This window comes from Erpetoichthys calabaricus, chromosome 13, assembly GCF_900747795.2.
Source record: "Erpetoichthys calabaricus chromosome 13, fErpCal1.3, whole genome shotgun sequence".
Taxonomy (NCBI): Eukaryota; Metazoa; Chordata; class Cladistia; order Polypteriformes; family Polypteridae; genus Erpetoichthys; species Erpetoichthys calabaricus.
This window is the reverse complement of record NC_041406.2, coordinates 66,196,343-66,216,101: the sequence shown is the minus strand read 5'-3', so window position 1 is coordinate 66,216,101 and position 19,759 is coordinate 66,196,343. Positions and strand designations below refer to the sequence as shown.

The 19,759-nt window shown below is 39.9% G+C and overlaps 1 protein-coding gene across 1 annotated transcript; it reads right to left on the bottom strand.

Moving 5' to 3' along the window:
* Window positions 1-6,664: 6,664 nt before the first annotated feature.
* grna.1 (granulin a, tandem duplicate 1) lies at window positions 6,665-17,851 on the bottom strand. Its single transcript, XM_028817924.2, has 5 exons — window positions 17,701-17,851; window positions 15,655-15,789; window positions 11,912-12,073; window positions 8,082-8,231; window positions 6,665-6,805 (listed from the first exon to the last, which is right to left on the bottom strand). The coding sequence occupies exons 2-5, from the start codon at window positions 15,787-15,789 to the stop codon at window positions 6,797-6,799; spliced, it is 456 nt and encodes a 151-aa protein (XP_028673757.1). The 5' UTR covers window positions 17,701-17,851; the 3' UTR covers window positions 6,665-6,796.
* Window positions 17,852-19,759: the final 1,908 nt, after the last annotated feature.

The window sequence follows — 19,759 nt, the reverse complement described above, 5'->3', positions numbered from 1 at the left end:
AGGGAGAATGCGCGCATTACAGCAGGTGAGTCGGGTCTTGAGTGACGAAACGCTCCGTCCTTTATTTTTATATATTTACGCTAAACTTTTCTTGAGTCAATCCGCGCTCTTTTCATTAGTTGCATTTGAGACTGAAATATTTTGTAAATTCATTATTTTTCTTCGGTTTCACAACAGAGAAAGTCAATAACCTCCCGGTAGCTACAGGTGGAGTGGAAAAAAGTTATGGATTACATGTAAACCCATTATGTGTATTTTGCAGAAATCACTGTAGACTGGGAAATTTCCTAAAGACTAGAAGCTGAAAATATTGTTTCCTTTCATTCATCATACAGACCTATCCTGAGCTGGGTTATGGGGAAGCTGGAGCATGTCCCATCAAGCATAGGGCACAAGGTAGGAATCCATGGACAGAATGCAAGTCCATTGCAAGGTGAACACAAAGACAGACACACAGACGCACACATACACACACGCGGGCCAATTTAGCCTTACTAGTCCATCAAATCAGCATGTCTTTGGACTGTGGGAGGAAACCACATAGACATGGGGAGAACATGCAGACTCCATGCAGGGAGGACCTGGGACGTGAACCCCAGTTTATTAGTTGCAATATATAAAAAGGTTATCTACCATTTACTAGTAAGCTAATATGTATTGTATGTGAATTAATGGAAACAATTGTTAAATACTGAGAAATTCATGTCAAGTACAGGTGTATTAATAAACAGTCATTGCAGGTTTAGATGTAAAGATTGTGTCTCACTTAAATGCTTGAATTCTAGGAGGAGGCAATAAAATTTCAGAGGAGAGTAAACAGTAGTACAGTATTTATCTTGAATTAAAAAAAAAGGTACCCCATGAAAGGCCAGTGACCAAACTAACCAAAGATGGTGTTCAAATAGGGGTGGAAAACAGTCTCATTCAAAAAAAGTAAATGTTCATGGTGAGAGGAGCTTTTCTAAACTAAGCAGCAGGATTTGATTGCTACTAAAATGTTGACTTCGTTATTGATTCTAGCTTTTGGACCTCAATATCAAAACGGTTAGAAAGGAAATAAGGGATAACTATGAACCCCCAACCCTCTTGTTTCTCCAGCCTACCTTGTGTGCTGTGTTATCGCACCATGCCATGTACAGCGTCCCTCTTGATATCATGAAGACATGAAGTGTGCTATTATCAAAGCAATAACAGGAGAGTAGGAAGTGTCCTCCTGTGAAGTTCTGATCACATCAAAGTAATATTTTCCATGTGAAATCACGATTGTGTGGAAGCCGCAGTTGAAGTCTATTGTTTTATTTCATAAAGTGTACATAATGGACATTTCTTCACATGTACAATACCGTGTCTAAGAGGAATTGAGTATTGGGGCAAGTTTGAGAGATTGGAAGGACAGCTGAAGTAGACTTCCAGTACTGAAAATCCCAAAATGGTGGCACCATACCAATTTAAAATGTAGGATTTTCAGTTCTTTTCCAGTACCAGTATACTACATGTCTCTACTAGGCATTTGTTTTATCATGTTATCAGATGACCTGTGACATGCACCTAACCTGAAAGATACCGACTAACCTTTTAGGCTCTTTTGTTAAAGAAAGATAGGAAGAAATGGCAAAAACAGCTATATAACTGTTAGCTGTAACCTCTTACCTGTCTCACTATCCATATTATACCTCACATATTCAGCCTTAGTGACTAGGTACAAAGCTTTGCTGACTAAGTTTACAACTAATAGAGGACTTCCCAAAAGCATACTTTTGAGCCTTAAGGGACTGCAGCTAAACAAGGACTGACAAGTCTTATTATTCGGCCTTCAAGTTTTTATTTACAGATTATATTCGTATAATAATCAAGGGCAGCAAATTTAAGCAATAGAAATGATTATACAACTTGGATGGGTCCAGTCAATCTTCATTAATTCCCTGATAGCCTAGTCACTTAGTTAAATATCCTTAATTGAAAAATTAAAAGAAGGATTTCTTGCTGGAGACAGAGCTTCTTGGAAAGTGTCCCACAACTACTGTAAGCAAATTGCAAGCTTTGTTTAAATGTCCATATTCAGCTAAAAGGCTCCTTGTAAATGTCAGTTTTTGCCTCTGAGATGAGCTCTTTATAAAGCTCTTTATAAATGTTGCAGGCAAGCAACTGAAAGTTCCAATTTTGCAACAGGCACAAGAACCAACTAAACTAAAAGAAGTATTTTTGAAAAAAGTAATAAAAGCCACAACAACATCCCTGATCCCGCCTGCAGCCACAGTTATCTACTCACCCAAATTAGTGCACACAGCTTTCAGGCTTTCTTTCTGCTAGAAGAATGGATAACATTTTTACAGTTTCTCAAAACATAGGAATATTACTAAATCATTATTACCAAGTTAAGGTCAACTCCCATGGAAATCAAAAGCTATTTGAAGCTGCAAAGAGACTAGCTATATAAAACATTGTAAGATCCTGCTTCACGTTCTAACTACAGTTATGTGATATACTATGAATCCTGCTTGCTTTTCAGCTTTCCAATGGAAACACTGCACGTCTGTTCCATATGACAAAATTTTCAGGATTTGGCTTCTTACATGAAAAGTTCATTTGAAAACATTAAAGCATCTCCTACTCAGCAAGGTTAAAAGCAGTGTCCCCCAGGGTTCAGTGCTGGGGTTGCTGTACTTTTTAATTTATATAAATGATTTTGATAAAAATGCACATAACAATCTGGTTAAGTTTGCAGATAATACTGATTGGAGTCAGTTGAATGATTGCAGATGGCCCAGGAAAGGTTTCAAACTAGGGCAAATTTATAGCAGATCAAATGTAATACAAATAATCTTGTATTATATATTGGGGATCTGAAACTTGAAAGTACAGTACATTTTATGTGAAACACTTCAGTGAATTCATCACTGCCTACATCAGGACAATGTTCAAGAAGCAATTAGTAAGGCTAACATGATGTTAAGTTACATAGCTCGATGTGTCAAGTACAAATCAAGGCAGTTATTCTTAAGTTTTGAAAATAATTTGTGAGGTCTTGTCTGGGACATTCTGTGTAGTTCTGTTCTCGATATTAAAAAACATAACAAACAAAACATAACATAACATAGTGAAGCTTCAAGGAAGAGCAGTTATCAAGCGTCTCAGAATTGGTCCCAGAAATTGCACTAAATGTCGCACTAGGATAAAAACCTATCCTTCCTCAGAGTAGGACATAACAAGTACATTTACAAAGTCCCAGTTCCTGTGAGAAATAGGAATTAAGTCTGAGAATGAATGATGTCACAATTTCACTGCACTACTTGCAGTAAATTGACACTTATGATGATGTTTTGTAGTGTTCTGACAGTAACGCTGAGGCTTCACCACAAAGAAAATATTTATTATCAAAGTAGAAGAAGGAAAACCTAATAAGCTACGTTGCATGTAATGGCTGCCACTTTGCACCATCCTGAATAATATTGTTAATGAACATTGAGGTGGAAAGACCAAGACACACACCAAATGAGAGTAAAGCCAGATAACAGTCACATTTATTTAACAATGAATACTCCAGGGATTGTTCCTGCCTTGTGCACTATGCTTGCTGGAATAGGCTCCAGCTTTCCCACGTCCCTGCTCAGAATAATGCAGGTTTAGAAAATGGATGGATGATCCACAGCTGTAACTTCAGATGAATCACCTTCCCACTGTTAATAGAAAATAGAAAATGCCTCGTAAAGTAACAGTTTTACTGAAACTATCCACAGCTATTCTTGCTCTGTTTCTTCAGTCAACATTCACTCTTCCAGCGTTCCCAGTAGTCTTCTACTGTGTTGTGCTCCTTCTCTCTCCGTGATCACCCCTTAACTTCTGTGAGGCTCTATTTATCTGAAGTTCTGGGAGTCTCTGCCTGCCTTCTTGAACCTTCCTGAGCTTGCAAAATGTAAAGGGAATGTTCCAGGGGTAGGTGGAATGCAAAGTTCAGTGTACCCATGTAATATTTCAGTGTAAATCACCCATCCAGCTCCTTCTGTCTTCAGGGTAATATGCTGGTTACTCCAGTACAGTTTGCACCCATGACCAGCTGAGTGTTAATATTGTGATATCACTTGTGATTCACATACAGGGTGAGTCAAAATTATGTTAACACTAAGGTGGATTCAAATTGTTCTTTTATGGTGTGGAGGAGAAATGGGGTAGGGGTTATTCTGAAGAAACTATATGTCAAGAGTGTTTTGGAAGTGAAAACATTGTCAGACAGAGTAATGATTATGAAGCTGGAAATTGGAGGTGTGATGATGAATGTTGTTATTGCATATGCCCTGCAAATTGGGTGTGCGATGGATGAGAAAGAAGATTTCCAGAGTGTGTTGGATGAAGTGATGGACATTGTACCCAAGTGACAGAAAGTGGTGATTGGAGTGGATTTCAATGGACATGTTGGTGAAGGGAACAGAGGAGATAAGGAGGAGATGGGTAGGTATGGTGTCAAGGAGAGGAATGAAGAAGGTCAGATGATAGTGGATTTTGCAAAAAGGATGGGCATGACTGTGGTGAATACATATTTTAAGAAGAGGGAGGAACACAGGGTGATGTACAAGAGTGGAGGAAGATGCACAAAGGTAGATTATATCCTATGCAGAACAGTTAATCTGAAGGAGATTAAAGACTGCAAAGAGGTGGCAGGGGAAAGTGTAGTTAGACAGCATAGGATGGTGGTCTGTAGGATGATGTTGGAGATCAAGAAGAGTAGGAGACTGAGAGCAGAGCAAAGGATCAAATGGTGGAAATTGAAAAAGGAAGACTGCAAGGTTAAGTTTAGGGAGGAGGTAAAACTAGCACTGGGTGGCAATAAAGAGTTACCAAAGAGCTGGGCAACTACAGCAGAAGCAGTAAGAGTGACAGCAAGAAGGGTGCTTGGCGTGACATCTGGAAAGAGGAAGCAGGAAAAGGAAACCTGATGGTGGAATGGGGAAGTACAGGAGAGTATACAGAGGAAGAGGATGGCGAAAAGAAGTGGGATAGTCAGAGAGATGTAGAAAGTAGACAAGAGTACAAGGAGATAAGGCGCAAGGTGAAGAGAGAGGTGGCGAAGGCTAAAGAAAAGGCGTATGATGAGTTGTATGAGAGGTTGAACACTAAGGAGGAAGTAAAGGACCTGTACCGATTGGCTAAACAGAGGGACAGAGCTGTGAAAGATGTACAGCAGTTTAGGGTGATAAAGGATAAAGATAGAAACGTACTCACAAGCGAGGAAAATGTGTTGAGCAGATGGAAAGAATACTTTGAGAGGCTGATGAATGAAGTGAATGAGAGAGAGAGAGAGAAGGTTGAATGATGTGGAGATCGTGAATCAGGAAGTGCAACAGATTAGCAAGGAGGAAGTAAGGACAGCTATGGAGAGGATGAAGAATGGAAAGGCTGTTGGTCCAGATGACATAACTGTGGAAGCATGGAGGTGTTTAGGAGAGATCGCAGTGAAGATTTTAACCAGATTGTTTAATGGAATCTTGGAAAGTGTGAGGATGCCTAACGAGTGGAGAAGTTTACTGGTACCGATTTTTAAGAATAAGGGGGATGTGCAGAGGTGTAGTAATTACGGGGGGATAAAATTGATGAGCCACAGCATGAAGTTATGAGAAAGAGTAGTGGAAGCTAGGTTAAGAAGGGAGATGATGATTAGTGAGCAGAAGTATGGTTTCATGCCAAGAAAGAGCACCACAGGTATCAGCAAGAGTGAAAGGGAAGGTCTACAGGACGGTAGTGAGACCAGCTTTGTTATATGGGTTGGAGACAGAGCTGGAGGTGGCAGTTAAAGATGCTAAGATTTGCATTGGGTGTGATGAGGATGGACAGGATTAGAAATGAGGACATCAGAGGGTCGGGTCAGGTTGGACAGTTGGGAGACAAAGTCAGAGAGGCGAGATTGCATTGGTTTAGACATGTGCAGAGGAGAGATGCTAAGTATATTGGGAGAAGGATGTTAAAGACAGCACTGCCAGGCAAGAGGAAAAGAGGAAGGCCTAAGAGAAGATTTATGGATGTGGTGAGAGAGGACATGCAGGTGATGAGTGAGACAGAGCAAGATGCAAAAGACAGGGAGATATGGAAAAAGAAGATCTGCTGTGGCAACCCCTAATGGAAACAGCCAAAAGAAGAAGACGGTGTTAGACTGTGACGATTAAGTGTTTCCTTCATTTTTCGAGCAGTGTATTTATCAGTGCAACAGCTTGTTAACTAAATCAAAGTTAACTTTTAACTATCTCTTCTAATGCACTTCTGCCATTTTAGGAGTTTATACTATGTAAAGACCTCACTACTAACGTGTAGGATTGTTCTCACAGATGCCTTGAACTGAACAGCAATCATAAACTGATATTTTATGTGTTTATTTTTATCTCTGCTTTCCTAAATTCAACATGCATTCTTGAATAACTCCCCAAAATTTCATGTTGTTCAGAATAGTACTCAACTGAATGTTCATTGTGGAAGTTCTTCAATATTACACTGTTTCCTTATAACAGTACAGTTTTAAATGAGTAACATGAAGACAACGAGGATCACATTGTGATACTTTGTTTTTTTATCTATTATATGCCCTCCTTTAAATTATTTCATTTTCTACATATCTTGGAAGAACTTTTGTTTTATATATCAGTATGCCACATTTTGTGCATAACACTAAAAACAATGCCATTGTTTAAATGATGAATTTTATTCAAACTTTTCAGAAAACACTGACAGCAAATACTGTAAATGAATTACTAGATAGAAATGTAAAATAAAAAGCAGGAACCAAAATCTCCAGAAAACAGGATGCACATCACTACTGACCCTGCAAATGAAATGAACAAACTGTCAGATAATCACAAACAAGAAGACAGCATATTTAATATTATTTTCTTTTTCTGTATTTCAGCTCCCTTGGAACATAGAATATAATCTTAATTTGAACTTCATGCCTTATCATATGATTTTGAGATGAGAAAAAAGAACCAAAATATATCAACCAATTATTTAAAATCATATGTAACTGAAAGCAGAAACATGCAAAACATGAAGTGGAACTAAAATCTCCCCCGGAGAAAAGCAAGCCCCTCTGGGTACAGTTGTAGCACATTCCGGGTGTTCTAGAGGGATGAATGAGCTGCATTAGGTCAGCGTCCAAACCTGTGGCCTTAGCATGTGAGCTAAATGGGAAGGTCCGATTCTGTACCGTTTACCTATGGTTGTATTAACAGCAGATTTTCATGGACCAAAATAATTAAATTTTAGCAAATGCCCAATGGCCACCAAAAACAATCTCCCAAAAATACATTTTTTTTATTTTCATCCCATGAAAATAATTTTTATTGTACTAACAACTGAATCAGGCTTTGTTTCCTATCATCAAAATGTTTTTTCTTTGAACAAATTAATTAAAAAGTTCTTCTTTCAGATCATGAACTCAGATTTAGTCAAGAAAACGTTGAATGAAACTAATCTTCAGAAAAATAAAGGATAGAAAAGTTAAGGTAGTAGCTGATAAATTAACAGGTGAACAACAATGTCTAATATATTTTTAGCAGGGGAAATTAATTCATGATATTTTGTTTCATTAATGGAGCTACACTGTGCTAGAATGTAATGTACAGTATATGCTGTAGCCTATTACAGCATTCATAAAGAATTTTAAAATAGTTTACTGTTTTGTGTTCAGCCAGAATTAGTTCCTTATTAACTCCCATAAAATATACATATATAATATATTATACTGAACCAGAAGTAGCTTTGCTTTATAAAAAAAAGAAATTCCAAAGATCAAAGTTAGTACATGAGCTCTGAAACTCTGGCCTATTGTGAACATGCGCGGGTTCATATTTTTAGAAAAAAAATCATTAAATATGATTGCTAATTTGTTTACAGCTAAATGATTCTTGGGTTATCAGGCACGCAGACTTGGATCAGAGCAGCTCTAGTATCATTCACATAGGTTGTGGTGACAAACTTTTGCAATATTAAGCTGAGAGGAAGGTTATTTATTATATATGAATGAATGCCTGGTGAGCTTTAATAATGTTATACTGCCCAAATGTTCATACTTCTCCTTTTACAGTTAAATTAGAACTTACTTCCAGAAGAGGTTGATTCAAAGCCTTTTGCGGCACAGCAGGTTCTCTCTTGGCCCACAGGATGCCATATCCACTTTTAGTGCACTGGTTAAATGAAGTACACCTGGTGCCATATGGGCAGCAATGGTAGCCATCAGAACAGCAAACACCCTGTCAGAAATGAGAAGGCACATATACCATATTGCCAGTTAGTATGTTAGGTAAGCTAAATTATATCTATAAAATATTGAAAAGCACAATTATAGAAATATGTTATAATACTTTTCTTTTTTTTAGAGTTTGAAGTATTTCATAAAAACATGTTGTAGTAATTTGCGATGTGAAAGTGCACAAAGAAGCTGTTGTGCTGTCATTTTAGCAGTCCGTTGTAAACTGTAGTAGTCAAATTACTTTTTAATATAACATTAACACATTTAATAGGCTTATTAATGTATCTCTGCGGTGGGTTGGTGCCTTGCCTGGCACTGGTTCCTGCCTTGCGCCCTGTGTTAGCTGGGATTGACTCCAGCAGACCCCCGTGACCCCTGTGTTCAGATTCAGCGGGTTGGAAAATGGATGGATGGATGGATGGATTCATGTGTCTACATCTTTAATTGCATGCATAATTTTTTCAAGGTGATTTATTTACAGTATGTTAGGCTAACTGCTTTCTTGTTATTTAAGAGAATTCACAACATTCTTGTGCAATGAGGAGAAAACCAACATCTAGCAAAGGATGACACACATTATTACCAGCCTGGATCCTAATTTGGCATACCCAACTTAATGTTTTCCAGTTTTCCCTGGCATCCCCTTGTGCACAGTCAGATGTTACAAACCTAGTGCAATATGGTAATGTATTTATAATATGGAGATGTAAAGGATATAGTAGCTATTTTTCCACTGATTTTTCTAAAACACCTATGCAGTTTAGAGTCAATGGGAAGAAGGTGCCTATCCCAGAAGCAAAGGGAAGAACCAGTCCTAGATGGTGCACCAAGCCATTTCAGGGCCCGATCATACATACTTGCACTCAGTCATACCAGGCCAGTTTAGGGTCACCAAGTCAAGTTAAGTCAAGTTGGGGAGTATGCACTGGTATAGTGCGTTGCCGCACGCACTACATGACGAAACAACTCGGGATCCCAGTTTGCAACCCCCCAGGTAGACATGCGGTCCAGTCGCACCCTCCGTAAATGACCCTCTACCGGTCTCAGCCAGGTGTTACATGGGCGACCCCTTTGCCTGGTCCAGCCACTCGGGTCCCTAACAATGAGGATCTTACGAGTCGGATCACCCTCGGGGAAACGCGCCACATGGCCGTAGTGCCGTAACTGACGCTCCCTCACAATGTAGGTAATGTGCCTCGTTCGGGACTCCATGAGAAACCACTCATTCGTCACAAAGTCAAACCAACGGTACCCAAGGATTCTCCGAAGAGACACAGTACCAAAGGAGTTCAGTCTTCGTCTCAGGTCACTGGATAGCATCCATGTCTTGCAACCATATAGCAAGACAGGAAGCACCAGGACTCTAAAGACTTGGACCTTTTGTCCTTTTGCACAGATATCAGGAGCGCCACACACCCCTTTCCAGTGATCTCATGACCCCCCCCATGCTCTCCCAATCCGTCTACTGACTTCATAGGAAGAGTTACCAGAGACATGAATGTCGCTGCCAAGGTAAGTAAACTTCTCAACAAGGTCAACACTCTCTCCGCAAACAGACACACTGCTGATGGCTGTGCCCAAGAAGTCATTAAAGGCCTGGATCTTGGTTTTTATTCAGGACACTCGCAAGCCCAGACACTCAGACTTCTCACTCAGTCTCTCGAGCGCCCTGATCAGAGCCTCCATTGACTCCGTGAAGATCACAGCATCATCAGCAAAGTCAAGATCTGTGAATCTTTCTTCACCAACAGATGCGCCACAGCCGCTGGACCCCACAACCTTGCTCAACACCCAGTCCATAGAAGCATTGAACAGAGTAGGAGCAAGAACACACCCCTGAAGAACCCCAGAATCAACTGGGGAAAACGCAGAGGTCCTGCCTTCACTCTGCGCAGCACTTACAGTACCAGTGTACAGGTCAGCCATGATATCCAGCAACCTCGAGGGGATCCCGTGAATACTCAGGATGTCCCACAGGGCATTTCGATCAACTGAGTCGAACGCTTTGCGAAAATCAACAAAAGCTGCAAAGAAACTCTGCCAATATTCGCGTTTGCGCTCCATGAGAACCCTCAGCGCCAGGATACAGTTGATGGTAGACTTCTTAGGCGTAAAACCAGACTGTTCTGGTCGCTGGTAGGTGAGCAAGTGATCACGGATCCTACTGAGGACGACCCTAGCAAGGACCTTACCTGGCACCGAGAGCAGTATTATCGCCCTGTAGTTGCTGCAATCCAGGTGATCACCCTTCCTTTTCCAGATAGGGACGACAAGTTCCGTTTTCCAGTCAGTTGGGATGATGCCAGTCTCCCAAATGGAAGCAAAGATTGCTTGCAATGCCAGCAGGACAGCCTTAACACCGACCTGGAGAAGTTCACCCCGGATGCCACAGATCCCTGCAGCCTTTCCTCCCCATAGCTGGTTCACCACCTGAGCAATCTCAGTGAGATTGGGTGGTTCACAGCTAATTGGAGGATCAGCCTCAAGGACTGTGGACCCAGAGATATCCAACGTCCTAGCCGAGGGTTTTAGCTTTGAACAACTGCACAAAGTAGCCAGCCCAGTGGGTCATAACTGCAGTGTCATCAGTAAGGACCATTCCATCAGCCGCCCTGACTGCGACTGTCCAAGGAACAGATTTGGATGTGCGTAATGCTTCGATTCCTCTGTAAGCAGAATGTGGGTCGCTAGACCACAGATGGTGTGTCACTTATTCACAGATTCCTCTAACAAACGCCTCCTTATCTGCCCTCAGAGACCCCGCAGCCATCCTTCTCAGTTCCCGGCACAGACCAGAGTTACCATTGAGCCATGTGCTGCGACTCCTCTCAATGATATCCAGGATGCCCTGCGAGATGAAACACCTCCTTCTGGGAACACAACACCGGTGTTACCGGTGTGTGTTACCGGTGTTAGGGTCACCAGCTAGTTCAAACTTAATGTTTGTAAAATGGAGAACACCCACACAAACATGAAGAGGTCATGTAGAGTCTTCACAGATGGTGACCATGTCAGGTATCAAACCTGAGTCCATAGTGCTCTGAGACAGAAGTACTAGTCCTTGAGTTCTTACGCCACTCTTGTCAACCTTTACTTCTTTTAGCAATGATTTGAAACGGGTGTGTTTTATTCTGAATAATTACATTATTTTTATAATTAAAAGATTATATACATATTATATAAATGTATAAGCACAATTATTTCTGTCTGAAAGCTTAATCCAGCAACATATTGTCAGGGTCATCGAATTCCCATTTATAACTTGACCCAAAAGTCTTTGATATCCTAGAAATCCTGAAGCCCTAGCTCCAAAATATCAGTCCAAAGCAGAAGGTCTATGAATTCCTTTACCATTAAGACAAGCTCACAAAAGGAGCTACAAGAATGCCCACGTCACAAGCTATGATAGTTGTATCTAAAGGCAAAAAAGTAAAATTGTTAATTTTCTTTAAATTGCATTGCACATGAGTTTGAAGTGAGGATACAAATGTGTCATAAATGCACAAGCTGAACACAGTAGTATTTCAGTTTTTCCATAACAGATCTGTATAAATAATGCAAAAGTTAGTTTTTGGATGTGTAGATTATTTTCTTTCCTTGATTAGCTACTATTAATATGTTTATGTAATGGGTGGAAGAAGTAATGACACAAGATTTTTTTGAATAAATAGGAAAGCCTACCTGAGTAAAAGGACAGCAGGACCAACCACCAGTGGCATGCCTACAACATGCCTGTAAGCCAGGGCAAACATAAAAATTGTCGCATCGGACTTGTGGACTTTCCTCTTTGTCATTTGATCTTTCCAAAGATGTCATTTCCTGACCTTGCACTGGAGGCATTTCCTAGAAGGAAAGAAATAACCAGTAGGAAGAGCAAAAGCATATTCCTAGGTGCAGATATACATAAGTGTTAATTAATATCTAAGAGTACTCAACAGCCTATGTTTTGGGCTCATAATATAAAACAGAAATGTTTTGTGGGTTGGTGTCTATAAAGAGCTTAGGGAGAACCACGCCAGGAGCATTGGAGAAACATTAAGATTTCTGTAAGACTTGGTGAAAATTGTGCTTATAATTTGGAGAGGCTACTGCACGTGCTCCTCTGACCACCTCTTTAAGTTTGTAGTAACAGCACTGCTAGAATGAGCATTCTTGTGTATGTTCGCACAGTATCATCTCAGGACTCCCAGAGTTTACACTGATATTCATCATCTTGTTAGTTTTGTGCGATTTAAATAATTTTCAAACAATATCTTGAGATCACTTACATTGTTATATATGTTTCCTTTGATGTGGAACACAGAGAAAAGCCAAGCAAAATGACACCGTTTATTGGCTAACTAAAAAGATTACAATATGCAAGCTTTTGAGGCAACTCAGGCCCCTTCTTCAGGCAAGATGTAAAGAAGAAGGGGCCTGAGTTGCCTCAAAAGCTTGCATATTGTAATCTTTTTAGTTAGCCAATAAAAGGTGTCATTTTGCTTGGCTTTTCTCTACATTCATAATGGCTAACACGGTACAACACCCTAGTGCTACAGATGTGGAATACACAAAGTTCTGTTTATATACTGCATGTAGTGTGTGTGCATGTGAACATATTTGTATAATATGCCTTAAATACAGTGTGTCATTATGGTCTTTATAATAAAACTGTCTTTACAATAAAAATAATGCAAGAGAAAAACCTGAAAAGAGCTGAAGAACTTATTTTGGGGACTAAAAGCATGGATCTGCCAGAAGAAAATGTAAGAATAGAATTGCTTCAATTGAGGGAAAAGATAGGTAAATACTAATTACAATTCTGAGATACATATAATTAAGTGACTGTGTTCCATTAGAAGTCCACAACTGGTGTGCTCTAGTAAAGATTTTACCTATATGCTAGTACTGCAAATCATTTATAAGTCTAAACCTGGTAGTAGTAACAAAATACTAAGTGCCTTAGGGTATTGTTGGTGAGCTGAGAGGGATCTAGGCGATTGTTTTTGTCATTATGTTTATTTGGTTGTGAGCTGCTAGTTAAGGACCTGGGGCCTCATGTATAACGCCGTGCGTAGAACTCACACTATAACATGGCGTAAGCACAAAAGCAGGATTGTGCGTACGCACAGAAAAATCCAGATGCAGGAATCTGTGCGCACGCAAAATTTCACGTTCTTCCACTACATAAATCCCGATTTGCGTGAAAAGTAACGCACGTGCACGCGCCTTCTGTCCCGCCCCAACTCCTCCCAGAATTACGCCTCTTTGAATATGCAAATCAATATAAATAGCCTTCTGTGAAAAGACAATGGGAAAAGCACGGGAGAAAATATAAGAATTGCAGCGAATACCAAGTGGAGGCAAAGGAAAAACGTACTATTTGTTGGTTTAAACAGTGGTATAATCAACAAAAGGAAGCTGATCGAGTGACAGTGTGTCGGAGAAACTCGAAGGCTCAACTTCACAAAGTCGCACAGTGCCCGAAATAAAAAAGAAATCACATATCAAAGTCGGTGTGAAAAAGCGAGTCGTAGCCCACCGTCTGAGTGTCATATGAAAGCTTATTAGGGTACAGACAAAAAAAAGGCACACAGTGGGGAAAAAAGCACGAAATGTCAACTTTAATCTCGAAATTTCCACTTTAATCACGTAGTTTATTTTGCCATTAAAGTAGAACATCACAAACTTCATCTTAAAATCGTTTAATTTACTAGTTTCTCAAATCCCATTGTAACTAAAGTGGCATGTTAAATGCTTTGTTCTGTATTTGATCTTCTATGTGCTCTGTGTATGAATCACTACCTGCTTTTTAAACGGGCTTTCTCTTTCTCCGACAGGACACATAATCCATTACATTCTTGATATTACAGCTCTCTGAATAATTAAAATACTGAGATGTATACATGATATCTTTTTCATGATGATAGGAATGAAAGCATGTTATTAAACATGGGAACACGGTGGCGCAGTGCTTGTTCATGTCTCACGCAAGAGGCTTGCTGCGCCATGCACGACCTTCAATTAAATAATTTATCACAGCAGTACTGTCTCTTTCAAACGTACTAACCTCCAATTCCTGTCCTTACTTTTCTTTCTCCAAAAAGTCAATCGCCACACAATAAGCTCTGTAATAGACGTGAAGCCATCTGTAAGCTTAGAACTTCGATTCTTCAAAACTTTTAAGGAACATTGAAATATCTTCGTAGTACATGTTTAATTATTATATCCGTCTATCTTTCCAGTGTCGCGTCAGCACCAGCAAGAATACAACGCAAGGCAGGAACAATTACTGAACTAGCTAGCGCTGCGGCACCGTGTCCTCACATGTTTAATTATTAATAATACAGATTATTTAAATGAAGTTAAAGTTTTATCTGTATAATATAATCAACATGTTTTGCTGCATTTCGTCTTAGAAATGAATACCGTCATCACATGTAAATACGCGCTTTATAAAGTGGCGCAGGTTGTGCAATATTATAACTGTAGTGCAAGTTTACAGTGGGGTAATTGTACTTATAAGTCCAAATATTTCTACAAGAAGCACTTGATGGACTGATTTAGTGTGTTTAGAGTTCTTGGGATGAAACTGTTTCTAAACCGCGAAGTCCGTACAGGGACTAAAGCATTTGCTGTGGCTCAGGCAGCATCTGCTTCATGCTGTGTACTGATAATTCTCTTTCCAATCAGCTGCTGCTGTGATTTCCCACTCAGATACAGTGATATAAATACTCCGAGTGGTGCAGTGAGAGTAATGTGGAAAAAGATGATCTGCTGTGGCAACCCTTAATGGGATCAGCTGAAAGAAGAAGATGCAGTGAGAGTTACAACGCTAAAGCAGTTATGGTATTTGGAATACTATGGCTATTCCCTGGACCATTATATTGCTACAGGTTAATTACAATCAGATGCATTACACTAATAAACAATATGCAGTTAATTTCAGTGTATTTATAAAGCCGCGTCAGGAATGTGGAGCTAAGAAAGAAAGAGTGATCACACAGGAACAGTAGCACTGCTTTGACGCTGGGTGCCGCCAGTCTGCAAAACCGGGCAGATAAATTGCGTACGCCAAGGAATGAGTTACCGTGGAAATGTGCGTGGCTTTACGCCAAGTTTAGGTTTTATACATCGCGATTTGAGCGTGGAAAGGTTCGTACGCAACATTTCTGTGCGTACGCACCGTTTATACATGAGGCCCCTGGTTACTCTACTTAAAAAAAACATGAAAATCACTCCACAATTGTAAGCTTTGATCAGTGGTTGCTTAATGCAGACTTGCATCCACTCTGGTCGTGCACTGTAGCCTCAAGCTGACTGCTGTCAGTCTACTTTACAATATAACCAGTTGGTGCTTTCATGTAAACTCGTCCTGGTAGTTTTAATTGTATTTTGACCTGTCAAGTAACATTTTGACGCATGCAATACATTTCTGTATTTACCTTTGTACGGCAGCATTCATAACCATTCAGTGTCTCACAGCAGCTTGAACCTTCTGGACAGATCATGCCATTCTGGCAAAGCTGAGAAGCAGAGACTAGTCCTGTGACTAAAAGAAGTAATCCAACTTGCAGCATCTGGAGAAAAAAAGAAAACATAAAAAGTGAGTGATTTTAGCATAGCATTTAGAACAGCACCTCACAGCTACCAGGCCTACCCTTTGTGTGGACTTTGCATTGCTGAATCATTTCTGTGGTATCACAATATAACTTTCTTCATGTAATTGCTGTGTATTTGAGCATGTGATTTGAGTGCACTCTGTCTGAATCTCACTCCAGATGAGACACCATTCATCAATCTAGTGACAAACACTTTTTATCACTTGTGGAGATGAATCAATGTTTCATTATTTATATCAGATTCTTGATAGAGAGATCAAATATTACAAGGATGAATTTTCAAAAGTCATACAATATGTTTATGTCTATGAACACATCCATTTACAGATGAAGCCTTCTAACCTAGAACATGCACATTTGCTGGCCTTATGGGGTCTGTTGTGGAATCTGCACAACTTTATTTTCACAAAGGTGAACTAAACTTGCATCCATTATAATGCTTCAGTACTGAATGCTTGTGAAAATCAGCATTTCTTACCATTTTTTTTTGTTTTAAAGTTAGATAAAGTAATATGTATGCTTGTGTTTTCATTAGATTTTATGCTAAATAATATGAAATGCCAATTTTATTGCATTTTGTGACCAGTTGGTGCCCACATTTAAAAATGTATCAGAATTAAATGACATTTGGTTTAATTACCCAGATGGTATAGAGCCTCATTAAACATCCCTAATCCTCCTATTGTAGTGTTAATGGACAAGCCATCCATCCATTATCCAACCCGCTATATCCTATCTACAGGGTCATGGGGGTCTGCTGGAGCCAATCCCAGCCAACACAGGGTGCAAGGCAGGAACAAACCCCGGGCAGGGCGCGCACGCACACACACACACACACCAAGCACACACTAGGGACAATTTTAGAATCAACAATCCACCTAACTTGCATGTCTTTGAACCGTGGGAGGAAACAATGGAGAAGCTGTTTTCAAAATAAGTATTGTAATACCCCAGGTACAAAAATCTGTCCTTTTGTATCTGTCATGCTGAATTTTAACATTCATCCATTCCTTTTTGTGAGCTGGTGTAATCCTCAATGGGATGCCATCGCTGGACAGACTCACCATTACTGGACCAAGTGAGAGAAATCAGCTAAGATAGCTGCCGATCTTTGGGATGTAGAAAGAAATCAAATTGCACAGAGAAAAATTAAATCATGAACACAAAGTACCTGAAGTTCTGGAAGCTGTGTGTAAACAATGTTAAGACACTTTACTACTTTTGGTTTCATGTGTGAAATTTAAAATTTCACCTCAACTACCTGTATACTGCAGTAATAAAATTAAAAAAAGTCCTTAAACTGCAGCCATGTTCATGCTAAGCCAATGTACTGTTTAGTTGATTCTTAATGTAATTCACTTTCTTATTGAAAGCACTGTGCGAGGACTCTAATTTCATTTCAATGCCCTTTTACTCTAATGGCACTGTTTTATCAAATGGTAGCTTAGTGTTCTTAGTGTTAATTTTGGTTTTGTTGCACTCATTTTATTTTTTTTTGCATTTGTTAAATGCTTTGCTTAAAAGGATATACAGCAATGTACAGAAAGGAGTCACTTGATTCAGTGTAGTCTTAAAAATACTTTTCACTCACCTTCCTGTAGAGAAAAGCCAAGCAAAATTACACCTTTTATTGGCTAACTAAAAAGTTACAATATGCAAGCTTTCGAGGCAACTCAGGCTCCTTCTTCAGGCAAGATGTACATCTTGCCTGTACATCTTGCCTGAAGAAGGAGCCTGAGTTGCCTCGAAAGCTTGCATATTGTAATCTTTTTAGTTAGCCAATAAAAGGTGTCATTTTGCTTGGCTTTTCTCTACATTCATAATGGCTAACACGGTACAACACCCTAGTACTACAGATATACAACTCACCTTCCTGTAAAGTCACAGATGTTCTCTTTACTCCTGAAAGGAAAATAAAACAAATTATTTACAGCTATGAGAAAACACATGCATGCTTACAATTTGAAGAATTTAATATTAAGCAGCTTGGTTAAACTCTAATTTGGTGAAATGAGAGATGTTTGAAAATTGTACAGAAAAGCATTTTTTCAAACCCTTATCAATTCACTCAGTCAGCACTGTTCAAGGTGGTAAAGGAGACTCCACCTTACACATGCAGAAGGGTCGCTGGCTTGTCCTGCTGTTTGTCTCTATGACAGCCTGCCTATATATGATGGCTGTCTTCTGTACTTCCTCTATTTTAATTTATTGTGCAGCTCTGCATTTGCAGTATTCCGATATTAAGTGCACAATTTCAGGAACTCAATTCTCTTTATCAGTTTCCCTGTTTGGTAATTAAAGTGTTACAAAAGCATTGCAAGGTTGGTTGTTTAAAGTGTGCAATTTATTACTGAAACTAAACATCTCACATTGCAAACAAATAGTAAACTGTTCTCTTTTGACCTTTGCTTTATAATATAACAATGAGTAAATATAAGCATTGGTGTTCCTTGAATGAGGTTTGAGTTTCTAGACTACAAACACACATTTACAGATTCTTTCTGCATTTGTGTGAATTTTCTCCACAAAGTGTGGTTTTCTGCCATATGCCAAAGACACAGAGATTAGATAAAATACATGAATAGATGTATTTTTTCGGATTCCCTAAGTATTATTCAGTTGCTCTAGCAGAAACATAAAATACAGTATAAAACAGTGAAAAAAAAAACAAGCACAATGACATACAGTATAAATGCAAGATGCACAGCTGTAATATTTATAATATTTAGTAAAACAAAGAATTGTCTTTTTTCAGTTCTTGTGCCAATTTTATCTTACTATAGTAAACAAAAGCATGATGGTAAGATATAGTAGATTTTCTGTTGGCTATGGGCGGCACCATGGCACAGTGGGTAGCGCTGCTGCCTCGTAGTTAGGAGACCTGGGTTCACTTCCCAGGTCCTCCCTGCGTGGAGTTTGCATGTTCTCCCCGTGTCTGCATGGGTTTCCTCCAGGTGCTCCGGTTTCCTCCCACAGTCCAAAGACTGTGGGTGCATTGGAGGTCCTAAATTGTCCCTAGTGTGTGTGTGCCATGCGGTGGGTTGGCGCCCTACCCGGGGTTTGTTCCTGCCTTGTGCCCTGTGCTGGCTGGGATTGGCTCCAGCAGACCCCCCGTGACCCTGTAGTTAGGATATAGCGGGTTGGACAATGGATGGATGGACGGATGGATATTGGCTATGGGTGATAAAAGGGCCACAGTAGCACCTCTTAGCACACCCTAGGTGAATGAGCTTGTGACTAAGAGAGCTCCGGGAGAACAAAGCATGGAGATGATGGGCACCATTTGTCATAAGTGAGTTAAGGGTCAGTCCTGTAACAGTTCTAACAACTGGACTTCATGATCAGTTCACTCAAGCACCAGGCAGAGTGCAGTGTTTTAACAGTACACCGGCCACTATGGACAGCAGCTTGACAAACACATTACCACATGTTCAGAAAGCTGATCTGGTTTTGCACAGCACAATGTGAAAACAGTGGAAAGAACAAACCTTGGTTAGAATGCATTCACATATCCACTTGCACATTATCAGTTTAGGATTGGCCATTTGCAGGATGAAGGAGGTAATGGAACAACCTACGGAAACTCCAAACAGATGGGTGCCAGGCTGGGAATCAAACCCAGGACCTGGGGCCTCATGTATAAATGGTGCGTACGCACAGAAATGTTGCGTACGAACGTTTACACAGTCAAATCGCGATGTATAAAACCTAAACTTGGCGTAAAGCCACGCACATTTCCACGGTACCTCATACCCTGGCATACGCAATTTCTCTGCTTGGTTTTGCAGACTGCCGGCACCCAGCGTCAAAGCAGTGCTACTGTTCCTGTGTAGTTACCCTTTATTTCTTAGACCCACATTCCTGACGCGGCTTTATAAATACACTGTAATTAACTGCATATTGTTTATTAGTGTAATGCATCCGATTG